Source organism: Phaenicophaeus curvirostris, chromosome 19 (assembly GCF_032191515.1).
Source record: "Phaenicophaeus curvirostris isolate KB17595 chromosome 19, BPBGC_Pcur_1.0, whole genome shotgun sequence".
Lineage (NCBI taxonomy): Eukaryota > Metazoa > Chordata > Aves > Cuculiformes > Cuculidae > Phaenicophaeus > Phaenicophaeus curvirostris.
The window spans coordinates 3,346,519-3,369,432 of NC_091410.1; the positions used below are offsets into that span (position 1 = coordinate 3,346,519).

At 52.5% G+C, this 22,914-nt stretch overlaps 1 protein-coding gene across 1 annotated transcript; it reads right to left on the reverse strand.

Annotated features, from left to right (window-relative positions):
• Nucleotides 1–312: 312 nt before the first annotated feature.
• On the reverse strand, nucleotides 313–19,577 carry PMP22 (peripheral myelin protein 22). The gene is made up of 5 exons (XM_069872391.1): nucleotides 19,494–19,577; nucleotides 19,071–19,170; nucleotides 17,415–17,505; nucleotides 6,266–6,406; nucleotides 313–1,847 (listed from the first exon to the last, which is right to left on the reverse strand). The coding sequence occupies exons 2-5, from the start codon at nucleotides 19,146–19,148 to the stop codon at nucleotides 1,681–1,683; spliced, it is 477 nt and encodes a 158-aa protein (XP_069728492.1). The 5' UTR covers nucleotides 19,149–19,170; nucleotides 19,494–19,577; the 3' UTR covers nucleotides 313–1,680.
• Nucleotides 19,578–22,914: the final 3,337 nt, after the last annotated feature.

Here is a 22,914-nt window from a genome sequence, read left to right on the forward strand (position 1 = left end):
TTTGGGGAGCTGGTGGTCCCATCACAGGAGCACCTTAGGGCAGAGGCAGAAAGATGAGCAAACACCAGCACTATGGCATGGCCCATGAGCTCCATTCCTGGCCCCAGCATTAACCCTGGCACAGCCTTACCCCTCCGGCATAAGTACATCTCCTACACAAACAGCCCATCAAGCTTAGAGCCTCTCTCAGAGCCTGGAATCAGCTTACAAACCTGCTACACAGCATCAGAGAGACCACCACGGAAAGCCGTGCAAGCAGACTGGTGGAGCACAGCCTGGCTCTAACCCCTAAAAATGCCAAGGAGCAGAAGCAACTGAGTTATTCTTTTATTTCATTGCTTCTCAGTCCACACAGTCAGTATAAAATCAGGAAAGCAAAGCAAAAAAAAAAAAAAGAATGAAAAAACCAAAAAGAACAGCAATACAGTGTCTGGAGTCCTCAAAGGCAGCCTGGGGTCTGCACAGCTGCCCATTCAATTCATGGCCAGACACGTTGCTGACACAGACAGAGGACAGACCTCCCTCTCCAGCAGCTGAGATCCACCCAGAGCTGTTTCTTTTCCTCTTGACCACGAAGAGGGGAAAAAAGGAACCTCAGTTATAAATGCTTTATTAAAAATAATAGTAAGAGCAAGTCTAAGTACAAAAGCAGTTACAGCTCATTTATATTACACAGAATTATTTCTCATTTCTAGCTTTGTCGTTTACCTCAAGATTGTTAACTGAATTTCCAGTGAATAAGGTTAAATGGCTAGCAATACAAGGAATGGTAAATAGATAGCACCATTTCATATATGTTATTTGATTTCATAGATAGACTGGGTTTGCTTCGTTCTCATTGGCAGCCTAGCTCCACGGCAAGGATAAAGCACGTTTCACAGGTGGGAGCATCAATGCCCTGACATCTCGGCTTGGCTCGGCACACACCCCAGCCCCACCAGCACCGGCGGCACACCCAGAGCCCGTGCTGGGCTGCAATTCCACCTAAGTGATTTAAAAGCCCAAATTCCCAGTGGGTGTGGTGGCAAGGCAATGGGACTCAGGCACATAAGTCATTTAGGCACTTGGGGTGATCAAAGCCTTCACTCCGAAATCCTTCAAACCTTTTGGAAGCATCTCCCATCAGATCTGGACGTGCGCTTTAGTTACAAGGAACACAGCATGTGGCAGGAGGGAGGACCAGCCCTCAGCCTGGCATAAACAGGCCTAACTCTGCTTTACGCTAACCTAAAACCAGCAAGAGCTGGGGCCTTCTGATGGTTCGATAGGGGCTGGCATGGGAGAAGAAAGTTCAGGCCAAAGAGGCTTTTGCATGGGAGAAAATCACCGCGCTCTTGTTACACTGTTAGGAGTAATAGTTCCTTAGGCACTTGCTTTAGGCTTTAAAACATAGCGTATGGTCAACAAAAGCAAACAATACTATGTACATATATGTAAAAAGTGTTATAAATAGGCTTTTTAAACCATAGATACTATATACATCTTCAATTAACAAGTAACCCTTTGAGTGTTTCCATTTGGGGTCGGTTGGGTTTGGTTTTGGTGGGAGGGTTTTCTTTTTTTTTTTCTTTTTTTTTTTGTTAATTTTCTTTTCCATTTTCTCGTCTATTTTCCCCCGCCTCCATCTCCTCCGTGGACGTCATCAGTGCCCTTGTCGCGCCACACTGCCTCCTTGCAGCATCACTCGCGTTTCCGTAGGATGACGTAGATGATGCCGCTGGCGAGGGCCAGGGGGAAGGCCAGCCACGCCAGGATATAGGCAAAGCCGTAGGAGGTGTTTTCCGAGGCTTGGTGCCAGTCCGTGTGCCTCACTGTGAAGATGGCCGCGCCGCTCACCACGCAGAGTCCTGCCAGGGAAGCACACGTAAGAAGAGGTTAACAATGCCACGCACAGAGCAGTGCTCTTCTGGGAACCCAGAGCTGGAAAGGATCTGCTCAAGGGTAGGAAGGCTTTACAGAGGGACCTGGAAAGGCTGGATCAATGGGCTGAGGCCAACGGGATGAGATTCAACAAGGACAAGTGCCAGGTCCTGCACTTGGGTCACAACAACCCCGTGCAGCTCCACGCTTGGGAAAGAGTGGCTGGAAAGCTGCCCCATGGAAAAGGACCTGAGGGTGCTGGGTGACAGCAGCTGAACACGAGCCAGCAGTGGCCCAGGTGGCCGAGAAGGCCAACAGCATCCTGGCTTGGATCAGCCATGGAGTGGCCAGCAGGAGCAGGGAAGGGATCACCCCTGGACTTGGTGCTGGTGAGGCTGCACTTTGAATTCTGGGTTCAGTTTTGGGCCCCTCACTACCAGAAAGACATTGAGGGGCTGAAGTGCATCCAGAGAAGGGGAACAATACTGTGGAAGGGTCTGGAGAACAAGTTTGGTGGGTGTTGGTCTCTTCTCCTGAGTAACAAGTGATAGGATGAGAGGAAATGGTCTCGAGTTGCACCAGGGGAGGGTTAGATTGGATAATAGGAAAGATTTCTTCACTGAAAGGCTTCTTGGGCACTGGCAGAGGCTGCCCAGGGAAGTGGTGGAATCTCCATCCTTGGAGGTATTTAAAAGACGAGCAGATGAGGTGGGCTATGGTTTACCAGTGGACAAGTACAGTTGGACTTGGTGATTTCAAAGGTGTTTTCCAACCAAACAATTCTCTGATTCTAGGCACCAGCACGGGAAACTGTTTTCATTATTGCCCCTTCTTACCCTGTCTCCTGAGAACTACAGTACAATATGGGGGGGTGAGATGCTGTGCGCTCTGCCCTGGCTGCAGGTGGGTGGGGATATCTCTGTTAGGTTCAGCAAGCAAAATGGAACCTAGGGAGCAAGCAAAGCTGGAGAATCACATGAGCTAACCCATCCCTTGGGCAAGCATCGGGTACACCTCAGCTCTGAGTTGCTGCTCTGGACCAGCTCCGCTCTCCAGGGTGAATTACTTAAAACCCAGATCATAGCCTGAGCCACCCTAGTAGAGGTGATGCAAGGGGTCAGACACAACCTCCACTTCTTTTAAAGCACAGAAGTTTCATTATCACCTGCCCAGGCAAGCAGAGCTGGGGCCAAGGGCACTCTGGTCTGTGCCCTGTGAGCCCCTGTCCTCCTCCAGGCCGAGAGGAGCCCAACTGCAAACGCTACTCTCTGCAAATCCCGCTGCACCCACGGCTCATCCCTCATCCCCAGCTCCTCGCCAGCCACAGGCCAGCGCAGGTCCCCGAGGGCTGTCCGGCTGCGCTCAACTCTGTTAGGCAGCATTTTAGCTTTGTTGCAAAACCAACCCATCAGCATTGGGGACTGCCCAGAGTGAACACAAAGCCACCTCTATTTCTGCCCCAAACAAGCTCTTTCAGTCAATCCCAGCAGTTCTATTATACAGTTGCAGGGCTGTTGTTGGAGTAAAGTTCCAAATCCCCTGCACGGACCTCGGGACCACCTACATTTAACCACCGTGATATTTGAGCTGTAATTCCACTTGACACTGCTCCTTTGTTCTGGGAAAGTGCACAAGTGGGAATATGTTTCGTTAACACGCCGCTGGTGCAGCTTTCATTCTCTAAGCCCAAGAGCCAACTCCCACTGCCCCAGCCCATGCACAGAGAGCACAACAATTGTCTGCGGATGCTGGTGGGACAGAGGACAAGCACGCGGCCACCCCAGTCACCTACAGACAGCAGAAAATACAGCGGCAATTGTCCGCATGAGGAATTTGGCAAAACGGAGGCGACGGTTTCTGCAGCATCTGCACTGAGTTTGGTCCAGAGAACAAGTCTGGGAAGGGAAGGGCAGCTGCATTCAGCTGTCTGCACCGGTGACAGCAAGAGTGCATCACCATGAAGGGTGAAGGTGAGGGGACTGGAGAACAAGTCTTATAAGGAGCAGACGAGGGCCCTGGGGCTGCTCAGCCTGGAGAAGAGGAGGCTGAGGGGAGACCTCATCGCTCTCTGCAGCTCCTAGAAAGGAGGTTGTGGTGAGGTGGGTGCTGGGCTCTTCTCCCAGGTAACAAGGGATAGGACGAGAGGAAATGACCTCAAGTTGTGCCAGGGGAAGTTTAGATTGGATATTAGGAAAAATGTCTTTCCTGACAGAGTGGTGAAGCACTGGCAGAGGCTGCCCAGGGCAGTGGGGTTCATCCCTGAAGGGGTTCAAAAAAACCTGTGACCATGGCCCTTGAGGACACGGTTTAGTAGGCACGATGGGGTTGGGTAGACAGTTGGACTGGATGAGCTGAGAGGATTTTTCCCAACCTTAATGATTCTATGGTTTTATGACGACATTAGAGGCTGATTTTAAGAACAAACTCTCTCGTCTTGCTTTGACAAGCCAGGAAGGTAAACGCTACCTAAAATCTGCTCCTGCAGGAGCACATCAGGTTCAGGAACCACATCAGGTTCAGCTCCCTTGAATGAAGCCGTGTCTACCTCCAGGTGGGATCTGCCAGCAGTGCTGGTACAGCCATGTCCTGTTTCCTACCAACAATTCTGAAATTAAGAGTCACAAAGACCCCAGCTTCCCTGAACCCCCTCCTCCAGCCTTGGCCAGGGTGAACAGCAAGGATGGCCACCAGTGCCCCACCTCTTCATGGTCCATCTGGACTCAGAGCTCTGCCTACGAATCTGCCAGGCCACTGGGAAGCTTCTTGGGGATTGGGTCATAATTTTCCTGCCCTTCACGGTGGCTGAAGAGAGATTTGACTCAGGCCCAACAAGGATAGAGACAGCAGGTCTATGGCTACATCCCCTTAGGACACCCAGCACAGCACAGACAGGAGGTTGCAATCCCATTTTCTCTTCCTCCGAGAATGAAGATTCACTGGAAATCACTCATGAGAGAGAAGCCGTCTGCTCCCAGACCTATTAGATAAGCTCTCAAGCAGATGATTGCATTATTAATGCCCATTTATCCTCCTTGTCTCCATGCCTGTAATGGGTTCCTACACATCTGTCTTTCCAGAGACAGTGAACTGACCTGAACTCATCACCAACATTATGGCCAAGCAGATACAGTTATCATACCTTTCACGCCACACTTGTTAATAAAGGCTGGCTCTAAACTTTTGCAGGGTTTGTGAAGACCAATTGTTGACAGGATGCTCTAAACTTTAGTGGATGAGTTTTTCCACTCCCCTGGCCGGACCTAGAGTGGATTTTAATTCAGCACATAAAGCTCTACCAAACAATAATGGCTATAAATTGGACAGGGGAAGATTTAGAGTAGACATAAGCAGGAAGTTCTTCACAAGGAGGGCGGGGAGGCCCTGGCCCAGGTTGCCCAAGGAACTGGTGGCTGCCCCATCCCTGGAGGTCTTCAAGGCCAGGTTGGATGGGGCTTGGAGCAACCTGATTCAGTGGGAGGTTTCCCTGCCCATGGCAGGAGAGTTGGAAATGGATGGTCTCCAAGGTCCCTCCCAACTCAAACCATACCATGATTCGATGATTCTATGATTCTATGATTCATCTCCTTCCCAGACAGCCTGACATAATTAACCATAACCTCATCGCACAACTTCATTTTTCTAGTCTGAACACTTGAAAATCCTTTCTGCTGGATTCATATGTAGAAAAATAAATGAAGCCAGCAGCTTTAGAGCATCTATATTTGGAGAACTGCAAAGCGGGACACGAACCGTGGCTCATTGCCAGCACTGAGTTCTTTAAGAGTTAAAAATAGTGGCTGTTCCAAGTCAGCTGGCTCACCCTGCACGCTCCAGTTGCTCATTGCTGATGTGGGAAGTGGCAGCACCCCATCATGGCAAGCTTGTAAATAATCAGCAGATCCTCTTTCATCAAAAGGAGATCATCACCACTTCTCCCACCCCACCTGCTGCTGCAGAAGCCTCATCTGGCCAGCAAAGGTGGGTCCCCGCACCAGCGCAGCCACCCTGGACCCTCAGTGGCCCAGCCCAAGCTATGGGAAGAGCAGGCTGAGCCCTGGGTCTGGCAACCCCATAGCCTGCCTGCCCCACCACCTGGGACTGCTGGTTCAGCTCTGCCTCCAGCTTGGTGGCTCTGGCACCCTGCCCCTCCAAAACCTCTGCCAGGGCAGCAACCCTCTTGCACCTTCTCTGACACCAGGGCAGAAAGGCTTGGACGCACAACCCCATCCCAGGGTGTGTGAGACCTCAACAGACACAAATTATTCTTGCCCTATTCCCTTCACTGAACTGCGCAGGAGCCAGTTCAAGTGGTACCCAAGAGCACATTCGGTTCCACCAGTACCCTCTCCTCTGCATGAAAGCCCTTTGCACCCACCGCCAGCCCCATCGATCAGCCCTCACTTACCAGCAAGGATCTGGAAGATTCCAGTAATGTAAAAGCGCCCGCCCTTGGTGAGTGTGAACAGCTGGCAAAAGAACAGGAATAGGGACAAGACGCTGAAGATGATGGAGAGGATCATCATCGCTTGGACAGACTGCAGCCATTCTGGAGAAAGAAAGAGAAACAGAAACCTCAGTGCAAGCAGCACGGATGGTGAGCCCTCACCACGGCCCGTGGCCCTGGCATCATCCCCTGCACCACCATCCCACCCCCGGTTCCTTTAAGTCTACTAACAGCCAGGGGATGTGGTCACGTCCAGTGCACAACAGCTGGAGAGGTCCTCAGCACGGACACGATGCTGCCTGGGGATTTTGGATGATGTGTGCATGGACCAGCATGCTGGGGAAAAATGAACTGCAGGGTCATGCGCTTCCTTAGAGAGCATTTATAATAAGGCACGAGCAGAGGCATTAGTCCTTGTCTGATGCCTCAGAAATCAAGACAAATCCTCTCCCCAGCTTCATGTCAGGCCCTGGGAGTTCAACTGTACTAGAAACACAAAAGCCATGTGCAACAAACTGTGAGGCACAGCCAGCCAAGCTCAGAGGTAAAATAAATACACAGTGCATGAAAACACTCTCTGCTCTTGTGGAGTCAAACCTTTTGGAAAGAGCCTTCCCCAGCTGCCAAATGCAGCTGCCTCCCAGAGCGGACCAGTTAAACCAGCCCCTGCATGAGTCACTGCCCAGCTATTTCCAGGCTCTGTGGGTGTGTAACTCCCCACGTTAAAAAAACCCAAAACATAAATAAACAAGCAAAATGCTGCTCCATCCCATCAGCTGCCCAGCTTGACAGAAAGAGGTAGTGCCTCCCAGCACTGGGACAGGGCCACGCTCGTAAATCATAGAATCACAGAATCATAGAGGCTGGAAAAGACCTCTAAGCTCACCCAGTCCAACATCAGCCCAACCCCACAGTGCCAACTGAACCATGTCCCAGAGTGCCACATCAACACACTTCTTGAATCCCTCCAAGGAAATACCACTGCTTTTCCCTTCCCTTATAAAGTTTGAGATCAAAATTAGTGTTTTCAGCCTTCCTTGAGAGGTCTTTAAGGATGCAACATTGATTAATTCACCAGAAAACCAGGCAGGACTCAGTACAAGTAAACTGAGGTGCAAATTACCAAGTGAAAGGCAGAAGAGTCATGCTTTGGGATGGACCTGAAGACTGGGGGGAATTAGGCAGCACTGAAGTCCCAGACCCAGCCCCGCGTTCCTGCCACAGTTTTACTCCCAGCAGCTCCTCTCCCCCAGCTGCACAACACAAGGAACGGCTTTCTGCAGCAAACAGCTGAAACAAAGCAAAACTTTCAAATGAAGCTGCACTTCAGCTCACCAACCTTCAGCAGCTGGTGCAGCAAACAAGACTGCCCAGAGCAGCATCTGCTTCCAGAGTAGTCACGATGCCTCCTCACCAAATCCTCACAAGCTGCACTCAGGGAGGCAAGAGCAGAATTTGAATGAGAGCAAGGTGCAGCATCTGGATTCCTGTGTCCGGTTCTGGAATTCCCAACATAAAAAGGATATGGGACTGTTGGAGTGAGTCCAGAGGAAGCCATGAAAATGATTCAAGGGCTGGAGCACCTCCTGTACAAGGAGAGGCTGAGAAAGTTGGGCTTGCTCAGCCTGGAGAAGAGAAGGCTGCAGGAAGACCTTAGAGCAGCTTCTAGAACTGAAAGGGGCTCCAGGAAAGCTGGTGAGGGAATTTTTACAAGGGCCTGGAGTGATTGGATGAGAGGGGATGGCTTTAAATTGGAGTCGGGAGGAAGATATAGACTAGACAATAGGAAAAAATTCTTCATGCTGAGGGTGGGGAGGCCCTGGCCCAGGTTGCCCAGAGCAGTGGTGGCTGCCCCATCCCTGGAGGTGTTCAAGGCCAGGCTGGATGGGGCTTGGAGCAACCTGATTCAATGGGAGGTGTCTGCCCATGGCTGGATTGTTGGAACAGGATGACCTTTAATGTCCCTTCCAACTCAAATCATTCCTTGATTCTATGGATACAGGGGCAGCAATGACGATCCATGCCTGAGCCCTTCCAGCAAATCCAGGGTGTCTAGCTGCTGAATTGCAATTTCCCTCCATAATCCAGCCTGGAAAAGGCTCCCATCCCAGGTTTGGCAAGCTGAGCTCTTGTCTTACCCCTTTCTGTGCCCTAAACCTGGGTCAGGTGCTGTGCACCAGCTGAGCCCAAAGCCTGCCCAGCCCCAGACCTGCAGCTTGGTCCAGGACCCAGAAAGCCAAGACTTTTGTGATTTCAAACATCATGGGATCCCACCCAGAGAGGAGCCCTTTCTGCTCGGAGGTGGATGCTCCAATTGTCGGTTATTTTAGGAGAAGTCTGTCTAGACAGAAAGCTGAGCCGAGCTGTCTTCTTAATTGCATCCGCCTCCCTGTGCCTCTTCTTTTTTTCAATCTGAGTGTAAGTGATTTATACGGGCTTCGCAAAATCCTGTGGTAATAAAGAGCCGTGTCAGAGGAACATAAAGGCAGGCAGTAAGAGAGAGGGCAAAGCCCAGCGTAGCCAGTGGGGTTTCGCAGCTGGCCATACTGCTCTGCTGCAGCCAGAGAGCAACAACCGCACGAGCTTGTGAGCAGGGAAAGCACAAGCTGATACCACAGACCAGAGCTCTGGGCTTGCTCACATCCAGCCTTTTACTGGTTTTTATTGGCTCCCTCTGTAAAATGAGAGGCAGCAGCCCCAGCTCCTGACTCAGAAACCCACAAGCACAAGTTGCTTTGCTCCCATTAAGTCCAATTCCAGCTGCCCACAGCCTTCAACTGCATTAGGATTGTTAATTGCCTTTAATTCATTTGAAAACACCACTGTAACTGCTGGTAGGGTTGCTGCCTCCTCAACCTCACACGCTTTTAACTCCTTTGCTGTTTGTACTGTGTCCTACCTATAGGATTTAAAAATAAAGTGAGTTTCCCACAGAGAGCCCCGGGGCTCTGTTGTACCACAGGGCTGTCATCGCTGTTTACTGCCAGGCTGTTATTTGTGGTTTCCCCTGGGCAGTGAGTCGGTTATTCCATTCTTCTCCTGCAGCTCTTCAGCTCCGTTGTTTATATCTTTGTTCTCCAGGAGGAGGAAGAAAAGGAAACCGAGTGGAAAGGACAGATAACACTCGGCACACCGCTTCCGGAGAGGACCCAGTGAGGGCATTTTTAGAGCATTTTCAGGCAGTCAGAAACAAAATACGAAGTTTTTACAAAGCAAATTCAAAATTTCCCTAAGCTCTTCAAGCTGTGATGCACTCGTGCCACCACTTAGAGCAGCAGGGAAAAGGCTTCACCCCTGGGATGCTGAAGATTACGTTTTGTTGCCCTAAAGATTAACGTGAAAGAAAGAAACCCAGAGCAGAAATTGAAACCTAGAGCAGAAATTGCAGCTGACCCCACAAAAGACTGCAGCGAAACCACCTCCCACCAGCAAAGCTCCAGTCCAGCTAGCAGGGAGGGTTTATACCAAGGATGCAGCTGAGCAGGACTGACAGGGCAGGCAGAAACACACCCTTGCCCAGAAGCAGGGAGCCTTACAGGACAGGCTTTGGCTCCCCAGGCTTTAATTCACTGCTCTTGTTGAAGACACCCCATCCTTCTTTGAACCCAGCTAAAGAGAAAGAATACAGTGCAAGCAGAAAATGACTGGAGAAGAGAAGGCTCCAAGGAGACCTTATAGCAACCTTCCAGTACCTGAAGGGGCTACAAGAAAGCTGGGGAGGGACTTTTTACAAGGGCATGGAGTGAAAAGATGAGGTAGAATGGCTATAAACTGGAGAGGGGTAGATTTAGACTAGGCATAAGGAGGAATTTCTTCATGATGAGAGTGGTGAGGCCCTGGAACAGGTTGCCCAGAGAAGTTGCGGCTGCCCCAACCCTGGAGGTGTTGAAAGCCAGGCTGGATGGGGCTTTGAGCAACTGGATCCCATGGGAGGTGTCCCTGCCTAGCACAGGGGGTTGGAACAAGATGATCTTTAAGGTCTCTTTCAATCCAAACCATTCTATGATTCAAGAGATCAGCTTATATCCTCACTGTAAGACATGACTAAATTACTGCTATGCATTAAATCCCCACATGCTGTGCCCTGCAGCTGATGGTAACATCTTGCACGTAGAGTCTTCACTTTGCAAACTGTGTATGCACTGCACACTTAAAAGCAACCACTTCTAGGGAAGAAAACATCCACTAAAGAGGTAACCGTAGCATGAAATATATACAAAACTAGAGGGAGGGGAAATTCATGAGCACATCTGCATGGTAAAACCTGCTCCCTCAATGATGCAAAATAAACATCATCAGGGTCAGGAATAGCACCTGCATCTGCTTGCACAAAGGTACCAGCCCAGGTCTGCCAGGAAAATGATTTCTGAGCAGAGATTTTCCAAAGCAGATGCTCAGGCTCCAAGGTCTGATCAAGAACCTGAACCCAGCTTACAACCTTGATAAGAGGCAGACGGGTCACATCACAAGCACTGGGGCTTGCAATGATCCTAAGCCTTGATATTCAAACACTCCTTAGGATGGCTGAAGAAAATGCAGACTGAAGATGCAGAAATATTACAGAATTATAGAATGGTTTGGTTTGGAAGGGACCTCAAACTACATCTAGTTCCAAACCCCTGCCATGGGCAGGGACACCTCCCACTGCATTAGGGGCTCCAAGCCCCATCCAACCTGGCCTTGAACACCTCCAGGGATGGGGCAGCCACAACTTCTCTGGGCAACCTGGGCCAGGGCCTCCTCACCTTCACAGGGAAACATTTCTGCCTAAGATCTCATCTCTATCTCCTGTCTTTCAACTGAAAAACATTCTCCATCATCCTATCCCTGCACTCCCTGATCAAGAGCCCCTCCTCAGCTTTCCTAGAGCCCCTTTCAGTACTGGAAGGTCGATTAGCTCAATTCCATCATTCTTCTGGGGCTGGACATCTGCCCTTTGGCAACTCACTGTAGAAATTCAGAAAGGCAAAAACTCTCAGCTTCCTGCAGTGCTCTTCCTGAGCAGCACAAACATCCCCACTGCCACCCATGGCCCCATCGCTCTAAGTGAGCATCTCTACAGCAGGGAGGACAGCATCATGGCTCATCAGCCACATCCAGCTCCATTACATTGCAACTTTTTTCTGCTTTGGTCCCATACCTCCCACCGACACGAAGTCAAACCTTCCCTGACTGCACTCTGGGCTGCTGGCTGCTTAAGCCAGGAAAAGCAGGTTTTGCTCCTTTCCTCATATGTCCGTTCCCTGGAAAGGACCACAATCCTGGTACTCCTGGAAACCCCACCAGAAAAGAGGGATTTTAAAGAGCTCCCAAGGTATTTGTAAGGGCTGGTGGATGAGCAGGTGGGAAACAGCAGGGCTGTGTGAAGGCGCTGAATGAATCGTGCTGCAATTCCTGCCCAAGACTTGCTGGTTCTCTTCTGTAGGTGTTTCAGAAGGAGATGAAGCCCCTCAAAGCCCTCTTTTCTTGTCATGTCCTTTCTTTTGCCTTCTCCTCAAAGCTCCATTGAAGAAGTCCCCAAGGCCAGGAGGTCTACAGCTCTTCAGATTTGCCATATTCAAATGTGAAGAGTTTTCATAGTGGCCTATCCTCCACATCTCCATGCTTCAGGCACGAGACTGTAGCAGCCATCCTGCTGGACTATCGAAACTCCCCCAGAGGCAACCATCAGTGCTGCTGAGGCAGTAGAAAGCTGCTGGCACCACGAAAAACACCTTCCAACAGTTCCATGACATCCAATTCAGCTCCTCTCCAAGACCCTAATCATGGTGCCTCTGGCATCCTTTTGGCTCGCATGTGAGAGCAAGCAGAGGTTGTAGATACATCATTTCAGGCTCCAAAGGGCTTAGGTACCAAGTCCCACTGATTTCAAGTCCAGGCACCAAAAACAGGGATGGAGAGCAGTGGTGTCTTGACCCACAGTCACGCCAGAGGGGTACACAGCCTGTGGCCATGGAGACACCCAAGAGTCTCACCAAGGCCTAAAAACTGTTGGTTTAAGAGTTTCATAGAATCATAGAATGGTTTGGATTGGAAGGGACCTTAAAGTCCATCCAGTTCAACTCTCTGCCCTGGGCAGGGACACCTCCCACTGGATCAGGGGCTCCAAGTCCCATCCAACCTGGCCTTAAAACACCTCCAGGGATGGGGCAGCCACCACTGCTCTGGGAAACCTGGGCCAGTGTCTCACCACCCAGTTTTCCAGCACTGCAGTGGACTCCTCAACACGTTCTTCTGGGTTTGAAGTCATCATTCACCTGCCTGTTGCCTTCTTCCTCACTTCTGCTCCTCTCCTATGGGCCAAGGTCCCCACCTGGCTAGGAAACCTGACTGACCTTCTCACACAGAAAAACAGGAGCCAAAGAGCTCTCGAGCAGCTGAGAAAAAAACAGCACCAGTTTCCTGCCTCTCCTTATCAGATGCTCTTTGTAAGAAGATCAAGTAATAATAAAACCCTAGCTTTCAGCAGATTAAATCCCTTTCATATCAGAGGCAACGCAGCTATGACAGAAACTGATCTGAAATAAAAATTATTTTCCTAGAACACCCCAAAGTTTTAGACAATGAAGGGGTGAGCTGCAGTCAGCCACAAGCTGGCAGAGCAGGGTTCAACCCTGCCTGAGTAAGGCCAGCTCTATCTACCACTAATAATAAAGCTGATGTCCACCAACCACAAAGCGCTCAAGTTAAAAACTGGCTCTTTCCTCCTCTGCTGGACCACAGACGTCCCCAGATCAAATCCACACATGTGGTCCATACATATCTACAATGCTCCAAGTTTGGGGAAGAGTGGCTAGAAAGCTCCCCGATGGAAAAGGAGTGACAGTGGCTGAATATGAGCTAGCAAGGTCCTAGGTGGCCAAGAAGGCCGACACCATCCTGGCTTGGATCAGCCATGGGGTGGCCAGCATTTGTCAGATGATCCAAGGGCTGAAGCACCTCTGCTATGAGGACAGGCTGAGGGAGTTGGGGTTGTTCAGAAGGTTCCAGGGAGACCTTCAAGGAGCTCCCAGTACTGAAAGGGGCTCCAAGAAAGCCGAGGAGTAAATTTTTACAAGGGCATGGAGTGATAGGGGGCATGGCTTTAAATTGGAAGAGGAAGATTTAGATTGGACATTAGGAAGAAATTCTTCACGATGAGGGTGGGGAGGCACTGGCCGAGGTTGCCCAGAGCAGTGGTGGCTGCCCCATCCCTGGAGGTGTTCAAGCCCAGGTTGGATGGGGCTTGGAACCTCTGATCCAGTGGGAGGTGTCCCTGCCCACAGCAAGGGGTGGAACTGGACAGGCTTTAAGGTCCCTTCCAACCCCAACTATTCCACAATTCTATGATTCAGCATTTGCACCAAAATCAGAGGAAGAGCAGTAGAAAGTAACAGGAAAAAAATAATTAAAAATGTCACCTCTGCATAAAAAATTCAATTGTGGAAAGAAAAGGCCATTTTTGGAGGAAAAAAAAAATCACTGTCTGGAAATTTGGGGTGGAATCTACTTTAAGACCTCTTGAGTGTCTCAGGGCCGGCCGTATGCCATGTGTCTGCAGCGGGATCGCACAGCTGGGGGCTGGCATGCAGCCCTGCCGACGCACAATTCTGGGATTCAGAGCTGAATTCTTCAGATAAGTTTTTTCCAGGAATGTCTGACAGCGCAAACGAAGCAAATATTGCAACATTTTTTCCACAGTTCTTGGCACTCGGGAGAAAAAAAAAGTCATTATCTAAGAAGCAAATGCAGACATCAAAGCAACAAGCAGGCAGTTGTAAAGGGCGAAGAAGGAGGCATCCTCCCCTGACCTGGTGTTTCCTCCTCTCTCCCTGCACTTGCTCCCATCAGGGCTGCTCAGGGGGTTCAAGCCACGCCAAGAGGAACCAGGCAGATGGGAGCTCTGTGTCCACCAAGGCTGCCTCCATCCTGTGCCCAAAATCTGCTAATGCCCTGGGGAGCCACTGTCCAACGGTCCCCCTGCAGTCGACGCTTGGGTTGCTGTGCTGTTTATTCCATCCCCATGGGATAATCTAGCAGGTTAGCGGCACAGTCGCAATTCTGTCCCAGTGTTAAATCTTGCTGGCACCTGGTTTTAGCAAGTTCAGCTTGGGCATCCAAATAATGGTCATCCAAGCAGAAGGGATGGTCATCCTACAGAAGGCAAGAGGAGGCTTCCTGCGTCCTCACTGTGCTGACACCAAGGGAACCATCACAGCCCAACAAACCCACTGCCCTGCTGCTGCTGCAACCCCCCCAAAACCTCATCCACGCTGCAAACGCAAAACCCAGCCCTACCGAATTCCACATATTCCAAGTTCTGAGCACCACCCCTTTCCAAAAAGAGAGGAAGAAAAAACTGCCCTGCAGCAGCCACCGTGATGGCCAGAGGAAAAACTGCCTCTACGTAAAGACCAAGCCCTGCCAATTTCCCCAAACGAGGATTTCTTGTTCTTAGGCCAGAGCAGCCCTTGGCACTCAGCGTTTAACCGTTAAGCACCATCCTTGGCACAGACACAGAGAAACAAGCTTTTAAGGCTTTCTCCAGCCCAGAGTAGCATGTACAGCCTGTGTTTGGAAAGAGGTTTAAATGGGAACGGTTTGTGGTATTTGGTATAGGAGCTTTCAGGTTTTTGAAAGTAAGCATATTCCTAGGAAAAAGAGTCTAAGGTGCACAACAAGGACCAGGCAAGGGGTGAGCGTGAGCCTTGGAGGTGGCCCTGCTACAGCAGCCTTGTCCTATTTCCCCACTGTCACTCTGGTGACTGGCCAACTACAGCTCTCCTGGCAGCACAGGGGTGGTGGGACCACTAGGTTGGGAAAGGGGCAGCACGGAAGGAAGACGCATCCTGGAAAGGATGCCGTGAGGGATTTTTTTTTTACTCTGTTTTTATAAATAGATTTTAAAAGCCTGGAAAATATCTTTTGATTTTGTGTTCCTACAGCACCATTGAGCTCTGGATCCTCCATCCAGGGTCCCACCAGATGGAAACTGGTCCTCAGCAGTACTGCTTCCACACCCCTGCCCTGGGGTGGAGGGGCAGAAGCTTTTGCCTAAGCAAAACGCCCTTTTCCTAATGGCAATAAATAAGAGCTGTGAGACTTGAGCAGAGCGCACCTATACTCAAACAGCAGCCCCCTGGGGCATCGTATGAACCAAACTCTGCTGCCTGACTGCGTTTTTAGCAGGGCCATCTTGAACACAGCCCCTTTAATGATAAACATTCATCACTGACAGGATCCAGAGGGAAGTGCCTTTTTCAGTAGCTTCTAGGAACAGGGTGCTATAGAGTCAGCAAGATGTGGAGGAAACCACCACAACCGCAATTTGGACAAGTCCCTCCCAACACTGACAGCTCCCTGACACTCAGCATCCTGGAAGCACCCAGAAAAAAAGTGGTGCCGGTTTGAAAAGCAAAAGATTTGGGGAGGCTTTAGAGCCCTCGGCTCCGCGACACCCAGGGGGCAATCGCTGCCTTTTATTTCAGAGTGTAAGGTCAGCAGTTTTGGAGCATGGATGAATGGCCATGAAGCCGCCTGCCTACGCTGCGGATGGGCAGCCCCAGCCAACTGCTGATGAAGGACATGGCTCCAGAAGGCTCCTCAGCTGGGACAGGGTCCAGGCGCTTCCCGGCTGGCCCCGATACCACCAGGCGTCAGCAGAGCCCTGCAGATGTGGCTTCTCTCCCACCAAAACCAGCGCAGGGAAAGAGGCCACTGCTTTCAGCGCAGGGAAGAGAAGAGGGAGCATCAGCACTCGCCTCCCCACGTGGGCCACCCACAAGTGGTTTGCTCCCAGGAGGCTGGGAAGTAGGGTGATCTGGATCTCCAAAACCCTCTGACAGTGTCCCACCACCACAAGACTCTGAACGACTCCACTGCAAACACTCCCTCCTTGCCAAGACCACGTGGCACTGGCTTGCTCCTCCGCCAGGACCACTTTTCCAGTGTAGTGTGACTGTGCTCCCAGTCACATAGCTATGATTCACAACTGGTTTCACTCAGGGCTGCACTGGGAGAATCTGTTTCCATGGGAAAGTAAAAAACAGACTAACGCAAACCCAGATGCTGGACACAGCTCTGTAGCCTTCTGGGGAAACCGAGGCACAGGCTTGCCTGACTCCCTGAGCACAGATTTCATGCTATCGGCACCACTGGGTGCCCTGGAAACTCTGTCACAGCATCTCAGCAAGCACCCCTCCCCTGCTGACCTCAGCAATCAGCTTGCCGGGTGATGTCACGCGGGGTGACTCCCAGCTCAATCCAGATGTGGCTGCTCAGCCATCCCAGATGTGCAGGTGCCAAGGCTGGTGTTTCAGCAGCCTGAGGGCTCGGCAAGTCCCACTCATGTTGCTCGGTCATGCCCAAACCCAGCCCGACACAGCAGCTCTCTAGAGAGTGGAGAGGGTGTCCTCCAGAGACAGGCTCGCCTTGGAGCACCACGGGCATCTTTAAAGCACCCTTGCAACTGGAGCAAGAGGAAGGCACATCAAAAATGGCCCCTCCAGAAAATCCAAGTTCAGCCCCATGTTTACACATCTGAGTGTAATCAAAATGGGTTAATATAACGAGGTGTCCAAGGCCAGGTTGGATGGGGCTTGGAGAAATCTGATCCAGTGGGAGGTGTCCCTGTCCAAGGCACGGGGTTGGAACTGGATAGGCTTTGAGGTCCTTTCTGACCCAAACCATTACATGATTCTATGGTTCTATGATAATAAGAGGAAACCCCTGAAAAGCGCTCAAGCCGGGCACCCCCATTGTGGCCGAGTGTGCTGAACACCCTGCCACAGCGCTGCCGGGAGCTGCCCCATAGCTCAAGGGCAGCAGGACACAGCGATGGGCATTGAGTCTGGTACCCATGCTAAGCCTCATCACAACCTCAGGGACTGGTAAAGTCGGGGGAAGCCTTCTCCCCACCAGGACACCAGGGACATGTGGAGCCCTGCCCCTCCACCTGGAGACAGCACAGTGGAGTGGAGGGGAAGGGGTTGGAAGGCGCAACATGAGGAGCGCAGGGAAAAGCCACAGGGAATCCCAAACAACCTGGAGAGGCCAACCTCTCTGTATTTACGGGTCTGGGGATGAGAATAAAAGCGGGGAGCTGCTGTAACCCTGACTGGGGAACACTCACCATTCGTGGACGACGTCAGGCAGTGGAAGATGGTACCAGAGGTGCAGTTTTGCCAGAGATCTGCGGTGTTCCCACCGTTCACCAACCATTGCTGCAAGAGAGACGCTGCTCGTGAGCAGGGAGGCGACAGGCAGCCGTGTGCCCCCCACCCCACAAGGCTTTGGCACCAAGCAGCCCCAGTGATCACCAGCACGCGTCCTTCCCGGCCAAGAGCTCCCAGGCACGTGCTTTTCTTTAGAAAAGGGGTTTGGAAAGTAAATACTGATATTTGCTTTTAGCTACTGTTGCTCCAACGGCAGAAAAACAGAAGCTCTTTATTCTTTTTAAACCTGGCCCAAGTCCCATGGGGGATGCGCACTTCCCTCCCCTCCGCTGGCCTCGCCTGCTGCCTGGCCGGGCTATTTGAATGCTTCCACGTGATTACTAACAGCTCGGAAGATTTTTGTAACGTCTTCTATTACTGTTACCACTCCCCACCAAAAAAAAGACGAAAAATAAGGGCAAGAAGCATCTGGTGAAGCAAGCCTGGAACTCCCCAGCTCCACAAAACTGCTGCCTAAACACCACGTTCGAACTTTTCCTAAGCCGATGACGTGGTAACTGGGCTCTGAACCGAGAACAGTGCTGGAACCCGCTGGCCATGCAGCCTTCAGCTCTCGATCATCCTGCAGCTTGGAAAGCTTAAGCTTTAAAAATCACCCGTTGGAGCCCATCTGGGTTAGGAGAGAGAGGCTGTGCCCGATTCCCAGCCCCAAAGGAACAGAGCCAGAAAGCAAACCTGCTGGTGCTGAGGAGCTGGGGCCTAAACCAGCCTGCTTTGATGGGGTTTGCTCAGCCTGGCTGTGCGGGTCCAGCGGGCTGCAGCCCCTCAGCAGCTGGAGCTCCTTTCATAGAATCATAGAATAACCAGGTTGGAAGAGACCCACTGGATCATCGAGTCCAACCATCCCCATCAATCACTAACCCATGTCCCTCAGCACCTCGTCCACCCGTCCCTTAAACCCCTCCAGGGAAGGTGACTCAACCCCCTCCCTGGGCAGCCTCTGCCAGTGCCAAATGACCCTTTCTGTGAAAAATTTTTTCCTAATGTTCAGACCAAACCTCCCCTGGTGAAGCTTGAGGCCATTCCCTCTTGTCCTGTCCCCTGCCACTTGGGAGAAGAGCCCAGCTCCCTCCTCTCCACAACCTCCCTTCAGGTAGTTGCAGAGAGCAATAAGGTCTCCCCTCAGCCTCCTCCTCTCCCCTTTGTGACAGGGGAGAACATTGTCATCCCCAAGGAAGGCGTTTAGCTGTTGTACAGCTGCTCCGGGCAGTGAACTCATGAGGAGATGGACTTCAACAGCTCAGAGGAGCCGCCGAGCACCCAAACCACCTTCCGCGGGGGTGACCCTGTTGTCCCCTCTCACAGAGGGGGATCCACCTGCAGAGCAGCTCTCTGCTCCCCCGGGGATGCCCTGCACACCCTCTGCGATCCACAGCACCCACGGAACGAGCTTTCTGTGTTAAACGCTCCCTAAGACCAGAACAGACGAAAGAAAAAAAAAAAACCCGCTGCTAAAAGCCAGGCTGGAAAATAACCCACGAATAAAAATAACACCCTCCGGTCTTGCTAGGGCAGAACCACCCGCCCCGGCCCCCGGGCGAGTCCGTACTCACGCTGACGATGGTGGAGACGAAGAGGAGCACCAGCACGGTGACATGGAGCACGATGATGCCCAGCAGCAAAATCAGCATCTTGGCGGCGGCGGAGGCAGCTCTGGACGGGGAGAGGATGCGGAGGGTGAGGGGGGGACACAGCGGGACCCTCGGGCGGCTCTGGACGGGGAGCCCAGCCCCACCGAGGGGAGATCCCAGCCCCTGGGGACCCCCGGGGAGGGTTTCCAGGAGGGAGAAGGGGGCTCTGATCCCGCTCCCCCCGCGCAGCTCGCTGCCGTCCCCCCGCCTGGGCACCAAGCGGGGGCTCCGGGTCCGACCCCCCCGGGGCTTCCCCAGCCCTGGCGACCCCCGGCAGGTCCCCCCCCTCTCCCTCCCCAGCCCCCTCTCTCCCCTGGTCCCCGCACCCCCCCGGCCGCCACTCACGGCGAGGAGCGAGGGCGCGGACGGAGCGGGCGGCGCAGCGGAGCGGAGCGGGGCCCGCAGGTTCCCCTTTAACCGGGGCCGCCGCCCCGCTTGCGTCTGCGGGACGGGGAGGGTCCTGCGGCGGCGCCCGACGCTCCTCCTATAAAGCGGCAGCGCCCCAGAGCCGCTCGCTGCGCCGGCACCGTCTTCTCGGTTCCCACCGTCTCCTTTCCCGACCCCACCGTCTCCTTTCCCGACCCCACCGTCTCCTTTCCCGTCCCCATCATCATCATCCCCTTTACCGTCCCCATCATCCTCGTCCCCATCATCATCATCCCCTTTACCGTCCCCATCATCATTCCCTTTCCTGTCCCCTTCTCCTTTCCCATCCCCATCGTCCCTGTCCCCATCTCGTTCATCCCTGTCTCCTTGCCCTTCTCCATCCTCATCCCCATCCCCTTCATCCTCATCCCCATCCCCTTCATCCTCATCCCCATCCCCTTCATCCTCATCCCTGTCCCCTTTTCCTTTCCCATCCCTATCCCCATCATCTTCATCATCATCATGCCTGTCCCCATCATCCTCATCCCCATCCCTATCTTCCCCATCTCCATCATCCCCATCTTGGTCCCTGTTCCCATCCTCATCAAGCCCATCATCCATGTCCCCATCCTCCCATCCCCATCTCTATCCCAATCCCAGGATGGCTGCTCCTGCTTCTGCCCTCCTGCTGTGGGGGTGGCTGGCTGGGGGTGACCGTGCGTGGTTTGGGGGGCACCCCACAGTCTGGCTGCCCCCCCTTGCCTCCTCCCCACTGCTCACCCACCCGTGGGAGAGAGAGGGGAACTTCTGGGAGCAGCACTGCCCGTCTCTGCTCTCCTGGGGGTGCCTGTGGGTGTCGGGGGGGCTGGCACAGTGCAGTGCGAGGCTGCAGGAGCCCTAGTGCACCCTGGGCAGGATCCAGCCCCTGTATTTTCCTAATGCTGGGAAATTTTCCTAAAGGCTGGGTATTTTCCTAAACAGAAAAGTGACTTCTGCAGAGGGCTGGAAGGGAGCTTTCCTCTTCCAAAGATGCACGAGGAGGAAGGCATCGTCAGCAGTGAGGTAACATGGAGAGGAGAGAGAGCTCTGCTGCATCAGGTGGCTCCCCTCACCCTGGCAGAGGTGGTTTGTGTAGCCCCAGACAGGGATCCATGCGACAGGATTTTAGGAATGAGCATCTGGCTGTGCTGAAGTGGAGGGGAAAGCTGTCTCAGATTTACACAGCATGTGTCCAGGAAAGCGACTGCAACTTGCTCCAGTGATCACAATGATTCTGTCCCTTGGGCTGGAGATTTTTAACATTTGAAGGGCAAACGTTATGGGACTGAGTGACTTTTCACTAAATGGAAGGTGAGGTTTTCCAAAATGCTGGAGGACTGAGGTTGGCCGCCTGCTGGAACAGCAGCCTTCACTCATTCTTCAAACACAGCTAATCATTTCAAATAAACTTCCCCCGCAGGAGCCCTGTGCACCCCCAGGAGCCCTGAGCACAAGCGCCAACCTCTCCCCTTTTCACACACCAGCTCCAAACTAATCCTGCTTTGTGGCAGAGACGAGGGAATTCGGCATCCAGCCACTGAAACTGTAAATCTTAGGAGAAAGAGGGAGAGAAGTGTGCTTGGCTCCTTCCTCCTGGCAAGCGCGTTCCCTGCAGCACGGGCTCTGGCTCCTCCACGCTCCTGCAAGTGGTCCCTCACGCATTAGCCAGCAAGTGAGAGCTCAGAGCACTCCGAGGGGAGGAGAGGGACCAGCAGCTGAAGCGAGGCCCCAACCTCACACCACGCTCAAACCCCTGTTTCAGTACATGCCTGCACGTCCCGCCACGATGCCGCCGAACAAAACTTTGCTCCAACAAGCACTTGTGCAGGTTTGCCCAGCCTGGTGCCAAAGGATGCAATCTGCCCTCCCCTCCGACAAAATACCCACCCGTTTCTCTGCTGCTGCCACCTCCTGCACCCTGGGACGCTGCTGCCTGCTACAGCACTGGCAGAGGAGCCGGTGCCATCCCCGACTGCGAGCCCCAACGCACTAAAACATCTGGAGCCATCTGTACATTCCTCGCTAATGAAGCTATTTTGGGGCGGTCGTGGCTCTGTGGGCTGGGTGAGTGCACAGGGCTGGGTGAGTCCGAGCAAACGCAGAGTGACAAGGGTCCTGTCCCCAGGGACTGCAATCTAGCCAGCCGCTACAGACAATCTTCTGATTGTCGGCTGATAAATTATCTGGCCCGTTCCTCAAAAGCAGAGCAGGGACATGCAGAGCAGTAAAAGGCAGCCAGGAGGTGTGGGGATCACACCCTGCATCCGAGCTGCTCTGTGAATGTGGGAAAGTGCAAACACCTCAGCTCCAGTTCTGGAAATGGTGCCAAAAGCAGCTCTCTAAGCACAGGAGACATAGCAGAAACTCAAAGCAGGGGAAAGAGCAGCTGAGAGGTGTGGGTTAGAAATGGTGGAGGAAGCCCAAAGAGAAGAGCACATCACTCCTGTGCTCCTCAGACAGTTCTCTTCTTGGAAAAGTGCCTCGTCCAAACACAGCAGGGCTTTGGAGAAACAGAATTACACGATCATAAAATCATTAAGGTTGGAAAAGACCTCTGAGATCATCAAGTCCAGCCATTGAAAGGAAAAAAACAACAACTGGGAGTTGACCATTGGTCTTCTCTGCCCAGACAATGCCTTCCTTCCTGGCTTCCAAGGTGCCTGTTTCAGAGTCTGAGGCTGGAGAGGAATTACCCCACTGTTCGCTGAGTACAGGTTGGAGATTTAACGGAGAACACACTGCTGCACTGTTCCCACCACTTCCAGCTATGCCAACAGTTGTTTTGTATTTGCTGCTGCAGTGCTGGTGACAGGGGACCGTGCCGCTCCAGGGAGTGTGGAGACTTCACAGGGAAGTGCTGCAGGCAGAGTTGGAGGTGCTCGATGGTGGCTGCCCAGGCCACAAGAAGAGGAGGTGAGAAAGTAAGAATGTTCACAGCAAACCCCTTGAATTTCACATTCAGTTTTGGAATCCTCAGCGCAGGAAGGACATGGAGCTGTTGGAGTGAGTCCAGAGGAGGCCATGGAGATGATCCGAGGGCTGGAGCACCTCCTGTATGAGGACAGGCTGAGAGAGTTGGGGTTGTTCAGCCTGGAAAAGAAAAGGATGCGGGGAGACCTTAGAGCAGCTTCCAGTAATAAAAGGGGCTCCAGAAAAGTTGGGGAGGGGCTCTTGATCAGTGCAGGGATAGGATGACGGGAATGGTTTTCAGCTGCAAGAGGGGAGACTGAGATGAGATGTTGGGGAGAAATGTTTTGCTGTGAGGGTGGGAGGCCCTGGCCCAGGTTGCCCAGAGCAGTGGTGGCTGCCCCATCCCTGGAGATGTTCAAGGCCAGGTTGGATGGGGCTTGGAGCCCCTGAT

What these genes read in the sequence shown, in the direction of transcription:
- PMP22 (XM_069872391.1), bottom strand. Translation starts at nt 19,148, where the DNA reads ATGCTGATTTTGCTGCTGGGCATCATCGTGCTCCATGTCACCGTGCTG. An exon ending in TCGTCTCCACCATCGTCAGC is followed by an intron (nt 17,506 to 19,070) that starts GTGAGTACGGAC and finishes TCTCTCTTGCAG; the next exon opens with CAATGGTTGGTGAACGGTGG. An exon ending in CCTGACGTCGTCCACGAATG is followed by an intron (nt 6,407 to 17,414) that starts GTGAGTGTTCCC and finishes TTCTTTCTCCAG; the next exon opens with AATGGCTGCAGTCTGTCCAA.